A 23,789-nucleotide genomic window follows, 5' to 3' on the forward strand; every position below is an offset into this window, starting at 1 on the left:
TCATAATTAAATAAATTATGAACACTAAATTAATTCAATATTATAAGAGACAATTAATAAGCAAATTATCTAATTATTATAATTGCTATAAAGGCAGGGTGAGCCAAATAATGCTTAATTCATTAAAAATTCATTTTAAAGCTCTCAAATTTTTTTTATTAATCAATCTGTAAAAAAATATTATTATTTATATTACTCGTTCCTTAAATCAAACATCTACAATGTCTGGAAGAAAGCGATGTATTAATCATGATCTTATTAAGAAGCATATTATTAGATTGGATCTAATAATCCTAAAAAGGATTATAATGTGTGTTGGTACAAATCCTTTATTATTATTGAGCTATTCTTTATATAGGTTCTGTGCTAGGAAAATCGAGGTACGAAAGGCGCAGTATAATTTGAGATAAACAATGATAAACAATAGCATTACACAATCCAGGCATTTTTTGCCAATAAAAAATGGTTCTAATTTTAGGTATGATGATCTACATCATATGATTTAGTTTTGTATTACAGAGAATTTTGCTATCAATTTAACCTTCCGAAACATTGTTACACTAATTTTTTTTTCTTTAATGGCTTGGACGACTTGAACCTAAACCAAAAAATTTTTGGTAGGTGTTGCGTCGTTTTTTGTGTTTGTTCATTTATTTTTTTGCTTTCTTTCGTTATTATTAACTATTATTTCTTTTTTTATAGGTTTATAGACTTTCAGAGCTTTTCAAATGGCCTCCTTTTTTATTGGAACGGTATATTTCTTTTTTTTTTGTTTTTTTTTTTTATTATAGAAATGGTACTAACATTCTACTTTTTTTATAGGCTGGACCTCTAAAAGTCTAAACTTTCCAGAATAGGTTATTGTGGGAATGGTGCTGGCGTTCCACTTCAGAAGTTTTTTATAAAAAGAGGAAAGAAATACAGGTACATCTTTACTTATAGGAGTATAATATTCCGTATAATAAAACATCATTACTTTTTATTTTTTGGGGGGTTTATTTTAATGAAAATTTGTTTATCTCATGAAACAGCCCGTGAAAAAGGAAAGGAAATACTTTATGAAGCATAATACTCCGAATCCTTATGGAAATTCTTTCTTTTTTAAGCTCTTTCTATTTTTTTTAATAAAAAGGATTACTTTTTTTTATTTTTTTGTTTTTACTTTTACTTTTAGAGTTTATTTTAATAAAAATATTTATTTTACAGATATTTTTTATTTTTTAACGAAATTTTTTTGGTTTCTTTTTTAATAAAATTTATCACAATTTCAATGAGTTCCGCAACGCCTGTTTATAATTTTATCGAGTTAGGATTAGAAGAATATGAGGAAAATGAAATGGTACTTGATGTGGTACATGATTTAATGACATTTTTTAAAGATTCTACAAACTGTACTTGCCGAAATTCTTCTAATAAAAAAGATCTAAGAACCTGTTTTGAAAAAGTAGGATTTAAGCGTTTTTTTGAAAGACACTTGGAATTAAAAGCATTAGAAAAACATGAATTTGAACTTCATATAAAAAGCCAATTAATGGTCTTTGAAATTTCAAATGAAAAAAATGAAAAAAACGAAAAAGATAAAAAATCACGTCATTCATACCGATATAGCTTTAATATATCTTTACCACTTTGTAAACCTGCCTATATGAAATTATGCAATTTAAATGATTATAAACTTTTAACTTTACAAACTCATCTTCAAGAAAATGGATTAATTGAGCGTACTCATGGCAATACTGGACGTGTTTCAAGGCGAAATTCTAAAGTCTTTGTTGATTTCAATATAATATCTTCTGTTAAAGAATATTTAGTACAATATGGAACTATTTATGGTTTACCATCTCCTATGAGACATCGTAATGATTCTGGAAATTTTATATATCTTCCAACTGGTGAAAATTATACTTCAATATATAAGAAATACAAAGAAGATTTTTATCTTGAACATGATGAAAGTGAAACCATCATTTCTTATTCTACATTTCGTAGACTTTGGCACGAATTAATACCTAATCTCAAATTCCAACCTTCTGCATCTGATCTTTGTGAAAAGTGTGTAGAATTCAAAGCAAAAATGCAAGCAGCGAAAAGTGATATTGATAAATACAATATTATAAAAGATCAATATGAAGAACACCATAAAGCAGCAGATCTTGAACGAAAACATTATAATGATAATATCGAAAAAAGCAAACAGGATTTATCTATAGCACATATTTGTTATGATTGGGCACAAAATGTATCAATTCCATATTCACCACAGCAAGTTGGATCAATTTTTTTTAAAACAGCCTATGCTGTTCATTTATTTGGTGTTTGCAAAACCGAAGGTGGAGAAAATAGACAAATAAATTTTGTTATTACGGAAGATGAATTTCCTAAAGGTATGTCAAAAGGGGCTAATACAACATTAAATATGGTTTATCAAGCAATTAAAACATTTGCTAAAGATGGAAAAAAAGATTTACATATTACATGTGATAATTGTATCGCACAAAATAAAAACAATTTATCACTTTTTTTTTGGTCTTGGTTGAGTATGTTAGGTTGGTATAATAATATAACAATTAACTTTATGATACCAGGTCATACAAAATTCATTTGTGATTCATTTTTTGGACATATAAAAAAAACTTATCGAAATCAAAAAGTTAATACTGTAGATGATATTGAAGATATTGTAAATAATTCATCAAAAGGTAATGAAGGACTTAGGTATAATGGTGGAATTGGATGGAAGTGGTTTGATTTTCAAAATTTTTTTTCAAAAAATAATTTTATAAATTTACCCCATATAACAAAATATCATCATTTTCGTTTTAGTAATTTATCAGAAGATTTAGGAAAAGTTTATTGTTCTAAAAATTCTGGTGGTGTTGAAATTTGCCATAAGCTTTTACGTGATGATAATAATTTTAATATAAATGAAAAATTAGATATTTTGGATGTTATGCATATATCTGAAGAAAGAAAAAAATATTTATATCAAAAAATTCGTCAACATATAGAAGATCCATACAAAGATGTTTATTATCTTTGATATATTTGTATTTTTTATTATTTTTCTTAAATAAAAAAAGAAATTACTAATTTAAAGTTATAAATTCCTTAAAAAATTAATTTACTACCTATTGATCAATTGAAATAACTACCTATCAATGCTGAATTGATTAATATTAGATGTATTATGATGAGATAAGTCTAATAAGCTATTATCTGTCTTTGTATGATCGATAGGTAATGAATTACGGTACTTCGATTTTTCAAAAAAAATGTATGTCGATCATTTCCAAATCTATTTTTAGATTTTATGGCTGATTGTTACACAAAAAATTGATGATTTTTAAACTTCGATTTACTAATTTTGATAATAAGATAATATGCTATAAAATTTGCACCAAATGATTCTCATATGTCACAAATTCAGATGCACAAAAAATCTCAATTTTGGTAAAAAATATCTCTAACCCTTATTTTCCTAGCACAAAACCCATATATACAAACAAATTATACAAATCAATTTGTAGAAAATGCACAAATTGTGTTGATTGGAGAGGCATCTCAAGAACTGAAGAATTTCATCACGAAAATGTTTAATTACATAGCGATTAATAGAAGAAAAGATTTCACGCAATATACCTACCTATCAATTGTACATAAGTATTACTTATTTTTTATGTTAATATATTATTATGGCATTGTAGCATGTGAAGCGGATTGGCCAGATACTTATAACATCAATTGATATGTGCAAAATTCGAAATTCAATGAATCGAAAGATGCACATGAATTGTTAAGTAATTATAAAAGATTTCCAATGTGGATGTGGAGAAATTATCAAGTACTTTATTTTATTGAATAGCTTAAAAAGCATAATGATGAATTAGAAGCTAAAATCTCGTTATGATAAAGTATGTTAATGTATTATAGCGGTAGAAATTGTGTAACTTTAATTTATGGACTGGATTTTATGGATTGGAGTTGTATTCGTTTTATAGGTCTATGGAGGCTGTTATTCATTATTTGGAAGGGATTGATCTCAAATCTGCAGAAAAAGCAAAAAAATAGTGTGATTAATTTACTACGCCATTATAATCGTGAAATTCTAGTTATCTTTAATAAATTCTCTTCTTAAAATTTATTTCAGCTATGTCTGTTTCGATCATTTCGATTAATCGACAGAATCTTACTCTTTTGCAACTTATTTCGAGTTGCACCATCGTGTGAAAAAGAAGCAGTTAGAGTATTAGCGGATATGGTCAAAAGATGGGCTAGGTTTAGGCGATGATAAAATAGATGAACTACTCGCTGCTGAAATAAACACTATGGTAGTTAAAGATTCTGAAGAATATTATCGTACGTATTTTAACTGACACGCCATACAATAAACGATCGATATTGATCCTATTAATTTTTCATAAAAGGAACAATGATTGACGCTGGTACTAAAAGTTGGAATTTACGTGATTCACATATGTTGCGAATGTTGGAAGCTCTAATAAAGTACTTGGAACCTCAGAGGTAAACCTATTAAAGCCGTTATTTGGGTGAGTTGGTTACTTTATATGATCATAATCTTTTCTTTTGCAAAGTTTAAAATGAAAAGTGACTATCGTTCTAGGCCCACAATAGTCACGTCAGAGACGCACAAAGGGAAACTTCGAAAAGAATGGAATATTGGACAATTAGCTCGTAAACAATTTGGAATGGATAAGGGTTATAACATCGGATTTACTACTTATAATGGATCTGGTAAGCAAACGTAAAGAACAAGTTTAAAGAAGTCTCTTGCAAGTATTCGCAAATACTGAGATCGAATTACCACCGTAGTTACTGCAGTTTCCAATTGGGACTCGCCAAGGGAAACAAAAAATGGTGATTATACATAATAGTCATTCTAATGAATTAGTAAGAATTAAATTATTTGGATTTCTAATTCAATTAATCCATCGCGCTTCAAAACATATGAACACTTATTTCATATGGTTTCTGAAGAATCATCATCACTAAATTTTCTTCTTAATTTTAATTATATTGAAGGCTAAATAATTTTTGAATACAATGCCTTCAAGCATGTTAAAGTTCATAGTTTCGAATAAACTTTCTAATACAATATCTTCAAAGACTATCACTCCGCAGATCAAAGATCAAGGGGTATTTTTCCTGAACATGAGAAAAAGGTGGAAGAGTGTCTATTTGCAACACAGGGCATACCCTATAAGTAAATAGTGTCGACAAAAACATATGCTATGAAGGGCTGAGGACTTTGCAATTTTGAGATCTTCAGGCGTAAAACCAAAGTTTGTATCTACAGGTGGAAAACGTGATATAGTGATAAAAAAAAGGACTTTATATACTTCAATGTTCTTGTGAAAGTGATATAAAATTAAAATATTTTTTAACAAGAAAAAATCGTCAGATGTATGTTTTTGTTGGTTGTTTGGCATTTGCTAAAATAAAAAAGAATAAAGATAATAATTATGTAGCATTAGATGGTTATTTAGAACATTTAGATGTATGTATTAATTCAAAATCATAGCAACCACTACCACTTCATATTAATGAAACAGTTAAAATTATAATAGTTAATATGTAAAAGCTCAAGTTCATCCAGCAGCTATTTTAAAAGATAATATGAAGTTTATAGAATTAAATTTAAGAGGAAATGTTTTAATAGATAATAAAAGGTTTTTATTAACTAGTCAAGATATTATCAACTTTAGGAACTCAATAACAAAGAATGCTTTGGATATAGATATTAGAAATAGTGTTGAAAAAAATATTCATCAAATTTTTGAAGTTAATGATGATGAAGTAATTAGTTTATTATAAACCTAAACAATCTAATAATGACAGATTAATGTTAGTTTTAGCAACTCCATAACAAAGAAAATTAGCTTGAAAATATGGTCATAATAGCATTATACACTTTGATGGAACTTTTAGATTTTCTAATAAAAAGTTTTATTATTTGTGCTGTAGAAATTTACCGTTATTTTACTGGTGAAAATTCATAAAGATTTTCGAAAAAAAATAAAATTATAAATTTTGTATGCAATGTATCGCAATAATAAAATCACATGTAAGCACGAAAAATATAATGTATCAAGTTACATAAGCATATTACAAGAACTAATGGAAGATAGATAATATAATTGCTGAACTATAATTAATTCCTGCGTTTTTGTTTTTTTCTTAGTTTTCTTGATTTTTTTGATTTACTATTCTCCGCTTCTTTACTCGCTTCTTCACCCGCTTCTTCACCCGCTTCTTCACCCGCTTCTTCACCCGCTTCTTCCTCTCTATTTCTTTTTGCAGTGCGTTTAAGCTCGTCTAGAAATTGTAGATGAGCTCCTTGAAAGACAGTTGATGCATTTTCATAATCAATAATTCCGATGAGCTGTTTCGTGCTTGATTGATTCCTTAGAAAATGTGTATGATCATTTGTGACATAAGATTCTTGGAATACATCAGCCGGATAGGTAGGACCCCGCTTACTTCTAATAGAGGTCTCCGAAAATATAAGGTAAAATTTATATTAAAAAAAAATTTTAGGTCTCTTAATAGATAAAGATAAAATTATATATATGACAAATAAAGGTCTCCGGATATGTAAGGTAAAGTTAAAATAGGTTTCCGGTTTTATAAGGTAAAATCAAATATAAGTTTACAAATGTTTCGGTAAATAATAAGGTAAAATTGTATATAAAATTTAATATTTACCTTATATATACTAATTTGAAATATTGTACAACAATTATTACAATATTTGGTAATATACGTTTTATAATTTTTTCTCAAAATAAAAAATTTATTCTCTTCTTTATACTTGTAAAAACCATTTTATATTTTTAATTTTATTTGCATTAGCACTATCTTTTTGAAAATTATTACAAAAATTAGCTTTTAAAATATAAAAATTCGTACAGCAATTAGCAACTTCAGAATTTAATTTCAGTATTTTGGTTAAATTAAATCATATTTTACTATCTAAGAAAGTTGTTTAGTAAGGTCGAACTACTTATATTTGAATTTTTATAGCAGTTGGAGTAATATTTATTGCATACGAGCATTTTTTTATTTTAATATTAACTTAAAATTTACGTTTTTTGTTTATTAAATTCGGAGCGTAATTTGGGCATTTTAGTCAAATGAAATCACCTTTTTAAGCTTAAGTAATATTGTTCGGCGAGATCGAAACTACCTGAATATTAATTTTCATAAGAATCAGTTTAATATTTACGGAATACGAGCAATTTTCGCACTTTTAATTTTTTTTTATTTTCCTGATCAGTGATTATAGGGCGTAATTTGGGCACTTTGGTCAAATGAAATCACTTTTTCATGCTTAAGTAAAGTTGTTCGGCAAGGTCGAAAATATTTAGATAAATATTTTCATAGCAGTTGGATTAATACTTATGGGGTACGAGCATTTTTTCATAATAATACCAATTACGAATTTATTTTTTTTAAAAAAAAATTAATTAGATTTTTTTAAAGAAAGTAAGTGAATAATAGTTTCGAAGTAAAGTTAAAGATGTGTGTCTTTAAGATTTTTTTTATAGTATTTTTGTAATTCAAAGTACTTTTTTTACTAATAAAAGTTATTTATCTTTAAAGAATAAGAATTAAACTTAGTAAAAATAAAAAATTTTTAAAATTTATTGTAATGATTATAAAATATTTTGTTTATTTAATATTTAAAAAAATTTAGGTCTCTGAAAATCTAAGGTAAAATTTAATATAATTTTAAAAGGTCACTATATATATATGGTAAAATTATGAGATAAGAAAGGTTGGTAAAATTACTAGTAAATCTGAAATTTTGCCTGGAGACCTTTATTAGAAGTAAGCGGGGTCCTGGATAGGCGACCAATAAACCAATAGAGCCAACTTCACATATTTTAACTATCTTATCGATTATGGGTTTATTTGATTTCTCATCATAAACAACTCCATTTTTATTCTTGTAAAACATATGTGGATGGATCGTACTAAGTGTCTTCACCATTTCTTTAACTACATAACGTAATTTCACTTGAACAAAAACTGGAACCGTAACTTGCTCAAATTCAACAAAAAAATGATATCAGGACCACAACGATCCTCTGGAAAATAAAATGTTGGACGCGTCTTGGGCGATTCATTAAAGAATTTATCCAATATGTAACCTTCAGATGCATTTGCTACTCGTGGAACAGTATCATCAGAGGATTTGACAATTTTTGGTGATCCTTTACAGAAATAAGGCAAATTATATTTCTTAGTAACTTCAGCAAATACAGGCATATTTTTAATATCACTCTGCCCATTGAATATTCGCTCAAATTCATCAGGTAAATACATTTGCCACAATGTTCCCCATGAACTATCATTATTTGCTATGGACATTGTATTTAAAATTCCTTTTGGAAGACTATCATTATCGTTAAAGAAGTTGAAACCAGCAGTGAGAGCAAAGAGTTCATCAACATAGGCGACTAAAGATTTCTTTCCTTCTAATGCAGGATGTAATAAATCTACATTCACACTTGAGATTTGTAACATCTCTTCATCTACATCTTTACATATTTGCTTTAGGTGAGAAATAGTAGGTGGATTTACAAACCGGAGATGCTTGAAACCACTTTCAACTAATGACGTTTGACTAATATCAGTGAACACAAACGGCCCTCCAGAATAGTAATAGGCAAGTATTACGCTAGGACCCCGAGCAATATATGTATAGGTAACAATATCGTTTGCTTAGTCACATGCTATTTTAGCCACAGTTAGAGGTTAGATTTGCGTAAAATTAATGATATTTTTTGCCAATGTCATATTTTTCATTTGCTTATTTTCACAGAATTTTTGAAAAGTCATATATTACAATTGCTTATTTTTTGAGTAAATTTGGTATTATTTAATAATGCATTATATAACATTTAACTATATAAGCGATGGTATTATACTAATATGCAAAAGTTAATAGGAGATGAAAAAAATTTTAAGACGGATATTTTAGCTAAAATGATATTACTATTGAAAAAAGTGAAATTGTAAATCATAAATGCGAGAAAATTTGATCAAATAATTTTTGTAAAATATAATATTATAAAGTCATATGGTTAGATTGCTTATTTTTGGGCAATTTGTGAAGTCACATGTTGAGTTTGCTTATTTATCTTAATAAAAACCTTGCGTAGAGCTATTATAAAAATTTTGACCTTTCTTGTTACCTATATATATATTGCTCGGGGTCCTATTACGCTTTTATACAAATTAAGAATATTAGTTGACAGCACATGATTAGGTCTTTCCATCCCAGTGATCCTACATAGCTGGTTATATAGTGATTGATCATTGTTACTAGCCTTTGTTAAGACCTTCCAATGTACATTAATAACATTTTGAGCTGGAACACCCATAATAATCTCTTCTACACAGGTAACAATGGGACAAAATCGGCCACGAAAGTGTTTATAAAGACAGTTATATTCATTGTCTGTCAAACTCACAAGATTATTAACATAGTTCTTCACATGATCAATATTCTGCCACCCTCCAAACTCTGTAAATTTAGATATCTCAGTATCTGGTTTCGAAACTCCTGTAATAAGAACATCCTCAAGAGAAAGAATTCCGAGTCCAGAACCACACAGAATGACACAATAATTAACTATTTTTACTGCTGGTTCTCTCAGTGCTTGAATTATGAGAGACAAGAGTGAGCATTTCTGTTCACCTGTTCGCGATTTAAACTTTCCCTTAAATACCGTTTCGAGTACTTGAGTTTTATCAAGAATAATGACAAACGTTTTGTTATTATTTGGAATTTTTTTATATGTCTTATCAATGAAAGTAATTACAGACTCTGGTGTGCAAGTATTGAGTTCCCACATAAGGGCAACAAACATATCATCATCATAATCATAAAGCTTTCCAAATATATCTTGACAAGTTTGTATTAGAAGCCAACGCTGTTTATTGAATGTAGTAGGTGCATTCTCCAAACAATAGTTTAGTATAAGAAGTCGGGAGAGAATTGCAGAACGCATAATTCCTAATGCACTTTTGCAGTTTTGTTCAAAATCTTCTGTCATTTTTAAGGTTGCTTGCCGAAACCTAGGGGTTTAGGCAAGATGGCGTTTTGCCGAAAAGCGAAATTCTGCCGAAACTATATTAAAGTTATATTAAAAAACTGGCGAAACTTTGGAGAATGGCGAAACTGCTGAAACTTATTATAAATGCCGAAACTGCCGAAACTCTGCCGAAACTATAATAAATCTATAGTAAAATTTTGACGAAACTAATCGTAGGATTTTGAAGAGGTTTAGACAAGCAACCTTAGTCATTTTTGTTTCAAGATAAGTTTGGATTTTCTCGATATCAGCTAAACCTCCATTTTCTTTCCTAGACGCGACAAAATAAAGCCCCCAGTTCTCACAAAGTAATTCATAACAAGTCCTCATTTTTCCACATCCAGATGTTCCTAAAAAAATCAATAAATTGTTCTTGGCTTCTGCAATTGCAAACTGAACATTTGAAACCTGGGTAATTGGTTCATGATTTTCATTACTTTTGGGGAGATTGTACTTTAAGAGTGTAGGGTGTCCACCCGTAAAAGAAGCAGGTACAATTGATTTAAGTTGTATTCGTGATTCGTATGATGGCAACGGATCATTTTTCTCTATGTATTTTTTGAGAAATTCACCGTGTTTGCTGTTGAGAAATTCTTCGAAAATAGTAGTCACTGAAAAGTTACAAACAGTAATAAAATGAATACTATTATCAAGAAATCTTTTTAGCTAATTACAGAAAAAAGATAATGTACCTTTTGAAATGCCTTGCTGAGAAGGACCTATTTTTAACGCGAAAAAAGGAGATCAGACCAAATCAATATTTTGTTACTGCAATTTCCTTGTTCGAGAGGTAAAAAATTGGGAGACACTTACCAGTGGAAGTGGGAACTACGAAAATATGAATGCCTCAAATATCCATTTGATCAACTTTAAAATATTTACTAAACAGGTATCGAGGGTTCATCTCTTCGCCTCCGAGTTTATCTTTGATGTCACTTTCAGTAAATTTTTGAAGGTTGTTTTCTTCTTCATCAACCTTCTGACTGTTAACTTTCCAAAGGTCCATTTTATTTTTATCTTGAATTACATCTTTTATGATCTGCTCACGAATGAGCTTCTCTTTGAAGTGTAAAACTTTAAAATTGGAAAACTCGACTTCAACTTTACTATCAACGCAATATGTTTGGCCTATATCTTCAGTGAAACATTTATTGGAAGTTTGTCCTAGAATCAAACAATTGAGTGACAATACCATTTTGTTCCTGTTAAAAGCGAGTAGTAGTTTAGAAAAATTTGAGAAAGTTTGAGAGAAGTCTAAGGTATATATATACTTTATATACTTTTCTGGATACATTGTGACTGATAGACTCTTGCATAAACTTTTGGTGGCTTGTTGTGACGTAATACAGCAAAAAATTAATAAGCATAGTAAAAAAGTAATTTATCAGTAGTTTTATCATTACTCATTAGATTTTTTGATTCTCCGATGAATTCTCAGGGTATTTATTAAAAAAAGTGAATTACGTTACGTAATTTTTCAGTCGAATTTGACTAATGTGGCTTTTTGTATGTAACACAGACTGGAAAAAAAAATAAAGTGTAGTAACTCTTGTGCGATGTGAAATTTCTCACGTTATGAACTTGTTTAGATATGAGCATTTTTTTTCCATAAATTTAACGTATGGACATTCTGAACATTTTTTTTTAAAACGCTGATCATTTAGAAACTAGAATTTGGCTTTACCATCTTACGAAATCGAGAATTGAATCTAAATTTCCAATTCAAACAGCGTAAGTTAACAATTTATCAAAGAAATTAGATGATGTATTCAATGAAGATTAAAGATTAAGGTTGGATTGGTACTGTTAGAACTCTGTGAATCGGTTCACACGATCTTATGATTTTTGAGCATATATAATTTTAAATTTATATATTATTGGATGATTTAAAACTCAAATAATAGTCTAAAGCGACATTACTTATTTGGCAATCACTGGTAAAAAAATGATTTATCCTACACATATCTTACACATATTGGGTACTTAAAATGTAGAAAATCATACACAAATAATACACATATCATACACATATCGGGTACTAATATATATATCATACATATATCAGGTACCTGATAGGTATACTATATATATAAGTACCCGATATGTGTATGATATGTGTATTATTTGTGTATGATTTTCTACATTTTGAGTACCCGATATATGTAAGATATGTGTAGGATATGTGTAGGATAGACCATTTTTTTACCAGTAAATAGTAATAATAATATACCGCTCATGAGTGCAATTTTTATAATAAACTATCCAATAATTTTATTATTATGCTAAATACATAGTAATATGAGTTATTGTTCAGTCAATTAGGAGTATGCAGAATTTTAATGACCGATATTTTTATGAGACAATCAATATTGAAATCGTTATTAGTAGCATTTAATTCCTATTGGTCACCGCAGTAATCCTAATGACCGAACTATAACTCAGTTATTTGATGGTCTTTGACCAAAATAACAATTATGTAAGATCTGCAAGGATAAAATAAATAAATCAGCTGCGCCATAGACTATAAGACCGTTTTTTCAAACGATTCAGCTAGTCTTAATTTGTTCAAGACTGAAATAAAAGGTATTTAAAAAGATTGTTTACATGTTAAAATCTCACAATTATATATAGTTTATTTCATTTGGTTATTAATGCACGAAAATCCCCCACTCAAAAATCACAAAATTTTAGCTATGTAATACAGTAATTGTTAGGCACTGAGGAGGGAAATAAGTCACGTGAATGTAGCAGTGTTTCTCAAACCAATAAAATGGTATAAAAGGTTTATTACGAGTAGATCTGGCATGAATATAAAAATTACCAATGACTGACCGATTCCTGTTATTAAAGTCATTTAAATGGTTATGATTATTTATAAACTTCAAGAACTATACTAAAAAAATATTATAATAATAAACATAATATCAGAATCGACACTTATGACTAGTTGGCAGCAATAGGATCGATATACTGATTTTTTATTAGACTAAAGCATAAATATCATTCATAATATCACATTATATTAATTATATCTGATATAGTTGTTGTGCCCAAAGTTGCGATCTGCCCAATTTGAAATTGGGGCAACTTCATTTTGCCCGAAATTGAAATTTCAATTTTGGGCAATCCAACTTGAAATTTCAAAATGGGGCACAGACATTTTATTGCCCAAAATTTTGATTTTTGATCATGTTACTCATATGATCATCAAAAATCATTGGCTTTCAATTTGTTTGTGAAACAAACTAATCTCTTTTTTTATCAATCTTTTTTTTTTCGCGTCTCTGACGTCTCTCCACCCTAAAATTTTTTAAAAAAATTTTTTTATTATGGAAACAGAAGAATTTTCTTTTATTAGTAAAGATACTTTTAATAAAATTATTGATAAATTTATACAAAACAGTAAATCTAAAACATCCGAAAAGCAATTTATAAATAGACGCCTTTATGATGAAATAAAAACAGTTCTTTTAGATCCTGTTTCTACATTACGGGATGCAGACTTTTATTATTGATGTAGAAAGAAAGTGATATAGCTTGGATGGAACATCTATTTAAAGATGAAAATTGTATAGATGAAGAGCAATTATTAGAAAATATTAATGTAGAACAAGAAGATACTTCACTTGACTTTGAAGAAGTAAATATAATAAAAGAGTCTTTAAATTTGTTTATAATAAAATAATTTTTTTAAAAAAAATTACAATATATAATATAGAAAAATGACGAAAATGAAGATAATAATAGTAATTCTATTTATGATAAACATCAGAATAAAAATAGAAATACAAAGGTAGTTAACTGTAATATATTTAATCACAATATTTTATATCAAATTATTTTAATATATTAAAAAATTGGTTTGTAATTTTATGCAGTCATTGAATAAGAATTCTAAAAATAAAGGTAAACAAAAGCAAGTAACTTTTGCTATTGATAATAATCAAAATAAAGAATCAGATCATTATAATAATGATCTTAACAAAGATTCTGATATATTTAATGAAGATTCTGATGATTCTAACGAAGATTCTGATGATTTTAACAAAGATTCTAATAATCTTAATGAAGATTCTGATGATCTTAACGAAGATTCTGATGATTTTGATGAAAATTCTGAAGATTTTAGCGATCTTAATAGCAATTTTGACAAAAATAAAAATATTAAGAAGGTAAACAAAAAAGTTATATTCTTGATTAAATTTTTCATTTATTTTAATAAACTTTTTTTTCAATTTGTACTAATAAAGCAACCTAAACCTAAGCGAGTATCTAATGTTGATTCAAGCACATTATTTCAATTAAAACCTCCACAAATTAATAATATCACTTGGGAAGAAATTAATGCATCATGGGAAGGCATGTTTGGATATAGTAATAAATTAAGATTAGGCGTAATGAAAAGAGACATCTTAGCATGTTTACGTGATTTAAAAGTAATGCGCGAAACAAATTCATTTGATAATATTTTATTAAATATTTGGGAAAAAAAATTCAACAAGTGGCTTGATGAACTAGATAATGTACAAAATGTGAGTTGTAATAATTTCTATTTTTTAATTATTATATTTAATTTATATTTAATTAATTATTTTTATTTATTGTTATTTTTTTAGTCTGAAACAAATGGAGCTTCAACATCTTCAACATCACATAAAGAAACTATATCATCTCATGATTATATTCGCGATGATGCAAAAATGAATAACAAAAAATATAGAGATGATATGAAAATATTAATGGAGAAAAAAGTTAAAAAGAAAGATATATTTAAGGTTGGCGATATTGTTAATCTTAAAATTCCAAAGGCAGATAAAGGAAAATTAGGACGCAGTCATTTACCTTGTAAGATTTTAAAAGTTAAACCTAAAGGCTTTTACAATTTGGGATGTTTTGCAGGAACATTAAATGTAAACTATAAGGGAAATTGTTTGGAATCAACTGAATTAACTTCAATGGCTGAATTAACAAATATTCCAAACAAGGTACAGAAGCAGTTAGATTACAAAGTAATGTAAATTCAGTTAAATGCAAATACCCTAATACAAATTGTAGTACTATGAAATGTGCATGTAAGAAATTAAATTTGTCTTGTAATATTAGATGTCATCCTGGTAAAACATGTCATAATCCTTCTTTATAATAATTAAAGATTTATAAATTTACAATAATAAAGATATTATAATTTGTTTATTTTGGAATTTAAATAAAGTTTTCTATTGCAAAAATTTAAGATAAATTTTATGACATATTAAACATTTAAACATTAACAACTAAAATATAAAATAAAAGATTCAAATGTTAAATAATTAAGTGATTAAAAAAAAATTAATTAAAAAATTGCAACAATATAAATAAATGTATAGAGTGAAATTAAGATTTTTAATTTTATAGAAAAATAATAGTTAACTTAAAGTCTTACTATATTAGCCTTAATTTAAATTTGGGGCAAATATAGTTATCAGGACTATGGTGCCCCAAGTTAACTATTGCCCAAATTTTAAATTGGAGCAAATTAAAATATCGGGCCTATGGTGCCCCAAGTTAACTATTGCCCAAATTTTAAATTGGGCAAATATAGATATCAGGCCTTTGATGCCCCAAGTTAACTATTGCCCAAATTTTAAATTTGGGCAAATATAGATATCAGGCCTTTGGTGCCCCAAGTTAACTATTGCCCAAATTTTAAATTGGGGCAAATTAAAATATCAAGCCTATGGTGCCCCAAGTTAACTATTGCCCAAATTTTAAATTGGGGCAAATTGAAATATTGGGTCTGTGGTGCCCCAAGTTAACTATTGCCCAAATTTTAAATTTGGGCAAATTGAAATATTGGCCCTGTGGTGCCCCAAGTTAACTATTGCCCAAATTTTAAATTGGGGCAAATTGAGATATTGGGCCTGTGGTGCCCCAAGTTGACCATCACCCAATTTAAAATTTGAGCAATAGTTAACTTGGGGCACCACAGGTAGGGATGGTTAGGTCGGTCCTGGTCCGGTCCTGGTCCTGGGACCTATAAGTCCTATTGAACGGACCTGCGGACCAGGTCCTGTTAGGACCAGTCCTGGACCTGGTCCCAGGACCTGGTCCTGACTAAGTTATTTATAGATTTTATGAATTTTAGTAATAATTAAATATAAAAAAAGTGAGTTGCGGTATCGGGATTCACTTTTTTATATTGATTTTATATAAAAAAAGTGAGTTGCGGTATCAGGATTCACTTTTTTATATTGATTTTATATAAAAAAAGTGAGTTGCGGTATCGCGATTCACTTTTTTATATTGATTTTATATAAAAAAAGTGAGTTGCGGTATCGCGATTCACTTTTTTATATTGATTTTATATAAAAAAAGTGAGTTGTGGTATCGCGATTCACTTTTTTATATTGTTTTTAATATAAAAATGTGAATTGCAATATCGCAACTCATTTTTTATATGATTTTAATAATATAAAAATTGTATTGCAATATTGCAGTGCACTTTTTTATAATTTATAATTACTTAAAATCAAATTTACAGCAAATTATACATATATAATTTAAACATATAGATCTCTTATAACCTTATTGGCTAGGACTTTTTAGGACCTGGTCCGCTTCTGGTCCAAAATTTGGACCTAAAGATCTGCAGACCAGGTCCTAGGACCAGGTCTTTAGGTCCAGGACCTAGGACTTTACCATCCCTAACCACAGGCTTAATATCTCAATTTGCCCCAATTTAAAATTTGAGCAATAAAATTGTATTGCCCCGATTTGAAATTTTAAGTTGGATCGCCCCAAATTGAAATTTTGATTTGGGGCAGATCATCAACTTGGGGCACAACATAGTTATTGGATAATTCGTAAATATGTAGAAATAATGATTTTAATTATGATTCAAGACATGAGACAATCGAGACATATTCCCGAATGTAGTGTTCCAATCTGTCAATCCCCCATCCGTATCCGTCGTCGGATTTCCATCGTTTTCGGATATCCGTCATTTCGGATATCCGTACATACAGATAGGACGGATCACGGATATCTGTGACGGATTGATGGATCCCATCCGATCCCATCCGAATTAAACGGATCATCCAGATAATCCGATTTTTACTACATAATTCTGGTCAAATCTGTAATGCTGGCCAGAATGATAAAAAAATTTTTTTTTTTCAACTTTGTGTTATACAAATGTTACACAACATAATTCGGGCTAGCACTATGAATTCAGCCTGATTTAAAATTCAACGGATATCCGAGGTTATCCTTCACAGATATCCGTCATGTCGGATATCCGTACATACGGATAAGACGGATCACGGATATCCGAAAGTGGCGGATGACGGATGACAGATTATCCGCGGATTGTAACACTACCCGAATGATATCTTTTAAAATTCAATTGTTTAATTGACTGACATTTATTTATAATTAAAATAAATAATTAAATAATTATAATATTATTTTTATCACACACTATCACTGGTCAAAAACCAATATATCGGGTAGCAGATATGTATCAGATATGTACCCGATATGTGTAGTATTAATGCAGAAAATCGGGTACCTGATATGTGTAAGATATGTGTAAATATATATATCGTCTACATATCGTTTACATATCGTATACATATCGGTGCGATATGTATATGATATATATATTTACATATATGCTACATATCGGGTACCCGATTTTGTGCATTAATACTACACATATCGGGTACATATCTGATACATATTCAAGCAATTCGATATATTGGTTTTTGACCAGTGTATTGTTAAAATAATAAAGTTTATCCGATGTATATAGTATATTACACGTACAAATTAGAATTTTGATATTTTTAAAATAATATTATTTTATTAATTTTTATTAAGGTAATATTTTTGTATATATATAAAATAATTGGAAAAATATCCATTTTTGAAATGCGTTAGTTATTAAATGCATGAATTTAAATTGATGCCAGTTAAGGAATAAGAATTAAAGAAGGATGACGTAATAATATAAAACAAGGAATCAATATCAACCCCGCGGCTAAAATATTTCACTAGTTAAATAAAGGAAATTTTGGGCAGGGTGATTTTTCTTTATTAAATAATCATCTAAGGTTCATTCAAATTTGGTTCTATTTATTTTAACCTATTTTTAGGTTAGGGATAACTGTCGTAATAATTATCCTGATTTAACACTAGTCCATTTTATGGCTTGTACGAAATTTGTCCAACATTTTTTACGTTACCCTTTCATCCAAATTTAGTAGAAGGCTCATGCGGGATCTTCTGCCCTAGGGCTTATTTATATCTTTGGTCAAAAGACGATGGCCAATTTTGGTTTTGATATCGTCATAATGAATGAATGAATATTTAATTAATTGTAAACTATCATTGTTACTTGAAGGTTTGTGCTGTGCATTTATGATGTTTATGATTGCGGAATGTAACATGTTGTACGACAAGTGCCATATATTTATGACACGCCGGACTGGACAGATGTTTAAACGTAAAAGCTAAATCATTTGACGTTTAAGGTTAACTGCGAAATTCAAATGATTTGCTGTACCGATAAACTGTTTGACTTTATAGTTAAATTCTTTGCCAATACTGTCAAACAGTTTGGCGATATGAAAATAATTTTCCATATTTGGTTAAAATTCAAATGGTGCAATTTAAGTAATAATTTTCTTTTTAAAAGTCACGTGAAATTCTATTTCCTTTATAGGAAATTTGTTTATAGATTTTGGAATTAATGGCAAATGCTTTGGGAATTAATGACAAATGGTTTATATTTAACACCAAATGCTTTGTACTCCAAAGTCAAATGATATGGTGTTAACGTCAAATGATTTAGCTTTTACGTTAAACATCTGTCCAGCCTGGCGTGCCATACATATTGATGTACATTTCCGTTTATCAGTTACAAATGTTTCCAAAATAATCTACATTATTTTTAAAATATTTTATCTAGATTGTTTTCAAATAATTTCTTTATTAAGTTAAAAATTATTCATCTACACAAAAAAAGTTTTTCAAATTAAATATATAAATACCCACTCTGACTTGTTTTTTAAAAAAAATAATATATATAATTATATATATATATAAGATTTAATTTTGATATCTCTTCCTTCCTTTTTCCCCAAAATATACACGACGATTGCTTTTTTTAAATTAAAAAATAATTTCTTCATATTTTTCATATTTTTGATATTTTTTAATGAATTAGTTTTTTCTCAATGTATAGATTATTTTGATGCCTTAGATCATGAAGTAAAAAGAAATGTTGCTTGTCCGCTCGTAACAGATGATCCATCAAAATATTCTAGGAGAGCACTCTCTTCTTATGAGAATGAATCAAAAATACAAATTACAGAATTTAAATGTAACAATACAACAGAAGAAATTTGTAATAAAGTCAAAGACACTATTTTGATAGCTGGAAAAATTATTTCAAAAACTTTTATTTTAAAGTCGCCCATATTTTTATCCGTTAATTATACTAATTTATGTATAGTTCAACCTGATCTTTGTAAATTACAAGGAGGAAAAGTTGTTGTGATAGGTAATTCCTTTAAATAAATATATATATATATATATAGAATTATATATTGAATATATATTAAATATAAATTTATTTTATTTTTGTTAGGTGCCGCTCAATCAGCATGAGAAATATTATTGTTGGATGATGATGGATTATCTCGATATTATTCTCAATCATTAGTAAAACAGTATCAAATATCAATTTAAAAAACATCCTGAATTTGCTCCGATTGATATTATAGCAACATTTAATTCCATAGTTAGTAATTGGCATTTTCCATCGGATTCTGATATACCAATTCAACCAAAACAATTTGATATGCTTTAATTTATATCGTTTTACATGAATTAATGCATGGTTTAGGTTAGAGCTCCGAACAGGTCAGCCAAATTCAGGTAACCTGACCTGACCTGACCTGAAATTCAGGTCAGGTATGAGATTTTTAAAAAAAATTCAGGTCAGGTATGAAGATTGACCTGACCTGATTGACCTGTTGACCTGAAACTATTGATTCTACTATATAATAAAAGTGAGTTGCAGTATTGCGATTCACTTTTTTATATTGATTTTATATAATAAAAGTGAGTTGCAGTAATGCGATTCACTTTTTTATATAGATTCTATATAAAAAAAGTGAGTTGCGGTATTGCGATTCACTTTTTTATATTGATTTTATATAATAAAAGTGAGTTGCGGTATTGCGATTCACTTTTTTATATTGATTTTATATAATAAAAGTGAGTTGCGATATTGCGATTCACTTTTTTATATTAATTCTATATAAAAAAAGTGAATTGCAATACCGCAACTCACTTTTTTATATAAAAAAGTGAATCGCAATACCGCAACTCACTTTTATTATATAAAATCAATATAAAAAAGTGAATTGCAGTATTGGGATTCACTTTTTTATATGATTTTAATATAAAAATGTTGAATCGCAATATTTCAAGAAAAAACGTTGCGAAAACGTTTTTTCATAATATTATATTAAAAAAATGTTTCGTAACGTTTTTTTTTTGATATTTCAATAATAACATTGCGAAAACATTTTTTTCATAATGTTATATTAAAAAAAACGTTTTGCAATATTTTTTTTCAATATTTTAATAAAAAACGTTGCAAAAACGTTTTTTTTCATAATATTATATTAAAAAAAAAAGGTTTGTACTGTTTTTTTTCAATACTTTAATAAAAATAGTCCTGAAATTTTTCAGGTTTCAGGTCAGGTCAGGTCAAACAGACAACCTGATATAACCTGACCTGACCTGACCTGAAAAAAAATTTCAGGTCAGGTTTATCAATTAACCTGACCTGACCTGACCCATTCGGAGTAGGGATGCCAAAAGTTCGGTTATAACCGATCATAACCGGTTTTTACCGGTTCGGTTATCGGTTCGGTTTCAGTCCAAGACCGACCGGTTAACCGTCAGTTTTATATATAAAAAAAACCGATCAAAAAACCGATCGGTTAATTGTAAATTTTAATATATTCCGGAAAAAAAAATGATTTTGTTTATTGAGAATACCATTAAAAACTATTGTTTTAGTGTTTTTATGTATAATATTCTCATTTTTGAAATTATCGAATTTACGCGTTGATCACGTGATTTTTCGTTTCTCTGAAAAAATCACAACATCGGCGTTATTGTTGTAAATAATTACATAAATTCAAAGAATATTATTCAAAAAGGTATAATTGATACTTTATGGCATTATTTTATTCGATTTTGCGGTATTTTTGTAATCGGTTTTGTAGTTCAGTTTTATCGGTCGGTTTTGCGGTCGGTTCGGTTTTGGTTGAAAACTGCAGTTTTAAAACCAAAACCGAACCGAACCGACCGTTGGCATCCCTAATTCGGAGCTCTACACTTAGGGCATTTTTGATAGAGAATTTTCTAATGATTCGTTTGAAGAGATTGTTTTTGAGAATTTTTTAACTAAAGGGAACGTTTGGAACATTTTTGATAGAGAATTTTATAAGAGTTTGTTTGGAAAAATTATTTTTTGAGAATTTTTTAACTGAAGGTATCATTTGATAGAGAATTTTCTAAGAGTGTGTTTAGGGAAATTATTTTTTGAATTTTTTAATTAAGGAGATCGTTTAGGGCATTTTTTGATAGAGAATTTTCTAATGATTCGTTTGGAGAGATTATTTTTGAGAATTTTTTAACCAAAGGGACTGTTGGAACATTTTTTGATAGAGAATTTTCTAAAAGTTTGTTTGGAAAAATTATTTTTTGAGAATTTTTTAACTGAAGGTATCATTTGATAGAGAAATTTCTAAGAGTTCATTTAGAAAAATTATTTTTTGTATTTTTTAATTAAGGGAATCGCTTAGGCATTTTTGATAGAGAATTTTCTAATGATTCGTTTGGAGAGATTGTTTTTGAGAATTTTTTAATTAAAGGGAACGTTTGGAACATTTTTGATAGAGAATTTTCTAAGAATTTGTTTGGGAAATGGTTTTTCAAGAATTTTTTAACTAAAAGGATCATTTAGGGCATTTTTTGATTGAGAATTTTCTAAGAGTTCGTTTAGGGAAATTATTTTTTGAATTTTTTAATTAAGGAGATCGTTTAGGGTATTTTTTGATAGAGAATTTTCTAATGATTCGTTTGGAGAGATTATTTTTGAGAATTTTTTAACTAAAGGAACATTTTGATAGAGAATTTTCTAAGAGTTCGTTTGGGAAATAGTTTTTCGAGAATTTTTTAATTAAAAGGATCATTTAGGGCATTTTTTGATAGAGAATTTTCTAAGGATTCATTTGGGGAGATTATTTTGAGAATTTTTTAACCAAAATCAAAAGTTAGATGATCGATGAATTTTAGCTGCAAAATGTTGATCTTTCCTAATAAATTATCCAAAATAAATTTTTGTGCGTAAATATTTAATTGAACAAAAGTAAAATTTTGAAAAAATAGTTACTTATATTTATTATAATTAAAATTATGGCCACTTATTGAGCCAAAAATACCATTAAAATAAAGACTTAAATAATAAAAAAAATCATGTTATTTGCAAAAAATCCATTTTTATGATCATTTTTTTGCTTTGGAATTTAGCAAACCAATTTGCTTTCAGCAGAACCTTAATACCCATTTTATGCATAGTATCTATAAAAGGGATCTCATAGCTTATTCATATGAGATTTTTGACAAAAAAAACTTAGAATAAATACTTCATAAAATTAATACCATTCAAAAATTGTGGAAAAATAAAAGGGAGATTATGGTATAATTGAAATTCTCTGGCTATGTATCTAATCTGATAAAAATTCTAGAAAAATGTGTAATGACACTTAAAAATTATTAATATATCAAAAAATATATATATACTAAAAGGTTAGGACATGAAATAATGAAGGAATGAAAATATTCATGTAAAAGGTGATAAATTTTTTATAAAACAAAATTTGCCCGATCATCTAACTTTGATTTATATATTGTACGGACCTCTAATTTTGTATGTGATTAAGATTAGTATTGATTTTCAATCCTGGAAATTTTTAAGGTAGATTATCACATGACTTCGGAAAATATTAGCATACAGATACTTATGACCAGGACTGTAGGAAAACAGAAACCTGTTATATTGATATCAAAGTCATCTGGAGTTATTCAAGAATAGCTAGCTATAAGAGTTACTTAAGGCTCAGGCAGAAGAACTTACCAAGAATTTTCAAATGTAATTATGAGCTCAACTAGTTCATAGCTTACCAGTTTATAGATAACAGATTCAACCTATTCAACCAAAATCACAGAAACATATTGTACAATAAGCAGATTATGATGATTATAATGGATTACCTGATGATATTAGTGAGGATCCAGGTGCTTTAGATTGGGATCCTCAAATCAATCTTAACATTATTAATAAAGCAAATTGAAGTGCGTCATTTATTTATTCATTCTAATATTCAGGTTTATTTGTTGGTATTTCAAATATTCTATTAAAGTAATTCTTGTGATATGAGTGATAAATGAGCATTTATTAAATTATATGAAATTTCTAGATCATTTAGATTATTAAAGAAATCTCCAAAAAAAAAAAATATGCTTTTATTTATAAATTATGTAATTTTATATGAAATTGACTTGTCCTAGTTTTTTTTTTATCACATGACATAATCTGCAAAT

General features: G+C 28.1%; 5 protein-coding genes across 5 annotated transcripts; 3 read left to right on the top strand and 2 right to left on the bottom strand.

Moving 5' to 3' along the window:
• Positions 1–4,325: 4,325 nt before the first annotated feature.
• Positions 4,326–4,889, top strand: OCT59_014222 (uncharacterized protein; the record flags this gene model as incomplete). The annotated part of the gene is made up of 4 exons (XM_066142022.1): positions 4,326–4,356; positions 4,425–4,521; positions 4,622–4,752; positions 4,831–4,889. 4 exons carry the CDS (start codon positions 4,326–4,328, stop codon positions 4,887–4,889), a joined length of 318 nt encoding a protein of 105 aa, XP_066002091.1.
• Positions 4,890–6,169: 1,280 nt separating this feature from the next.
• OCT59_014223 (uncharacterized protein) lies at positions 6,170–6,842 on the bottom strand (the record flags this gene model as incomplete). Its single annotated transcript, XM_066142023.1, has 3 exons — positions 6,170–6,500; positions 6,724–6,733; positions 6,830–6,842. 3 exons carry the CDS (start codon positions 6,840–6,842, stop codon positions 6,170–6,172), a joined length of 354 nt encoding a protein of 117 aa, XP_066002092.1.
• Positions 6,843–8,034: 1,192 nt separating this feature from the next.
• OCT59_014224 (uncharacterized protein) lies at positions 8,035–11,316 on the bottom strand (the record flags this gene model as incomplete). The annotated part of the gene is made up of 5 exons (XM_066142024.1): positions 8,035–8,744; positions 9,317–9,986; positions 10,326–10,732; positions 10,814–10,840; positions 11,004–11,316. 5 exons carry the CDS (start codon positions 11,314–11,316, stop codon positions 8,035–8,037), a joined length of 2,127 nt encoding a protein of 708 aa, XP_066002093.1.
• Positions 11,317–13,662: 2,346 nt separating this feature from the next.
• On the top strand, positions 13,663–15,139 carry OCT59_014225 (uncharacterized protein; the record flags this gene model as incomplete). Its single annotated transcript, XM_066142026.1, has 5 exons — positions 13,663–13,761; positions 13,840–13,914; positions 14,000–14,293; positions 14,372–14,653; positions 14,738–15,139. 5 exons carry the CDS (start codon positions 13,663–13,665, stop codon positions 15,137–15,139), a joined length of 1,152 nt encoding a protein of 383 aa, XP_066002094.1.
• A 3,763-nt stretch (positions 15,140–18,902) lies between these two features.
• OCT59_014226 (uncharacterized protein) lies at positions 18,903–19,772 on the top strand (the record flags this gene model as incomplete). Its single annotated transcript, XM_066142027.1, has 3 exons — positions 18,903–18,984; positions 19,330–19,665; positions 19,753–19,772. 3 exons carry the CDS (start codon positions 18,903–18,905, stop codon positions 19,770–19,772), a joined length of 438 nt encoding a protein of 145 aa, XP_066002095.1.
• Between the last annotated feature and the right edge of the window lie 4,017 nt (positions 19,773–23,789).

Source organism: Rhizophagus irregularis, chromosome 21, assembly GCF_026210795.1.
Source record: "Rhizophagus irregularis chromosome 21, complete sequence".
NCBI lineage: Eukaryota > Fungi > Glomeromycota > Glomeromycetes > Glomerales > Glomeraceae > Rhizophagus > Rhizophagus irregularis.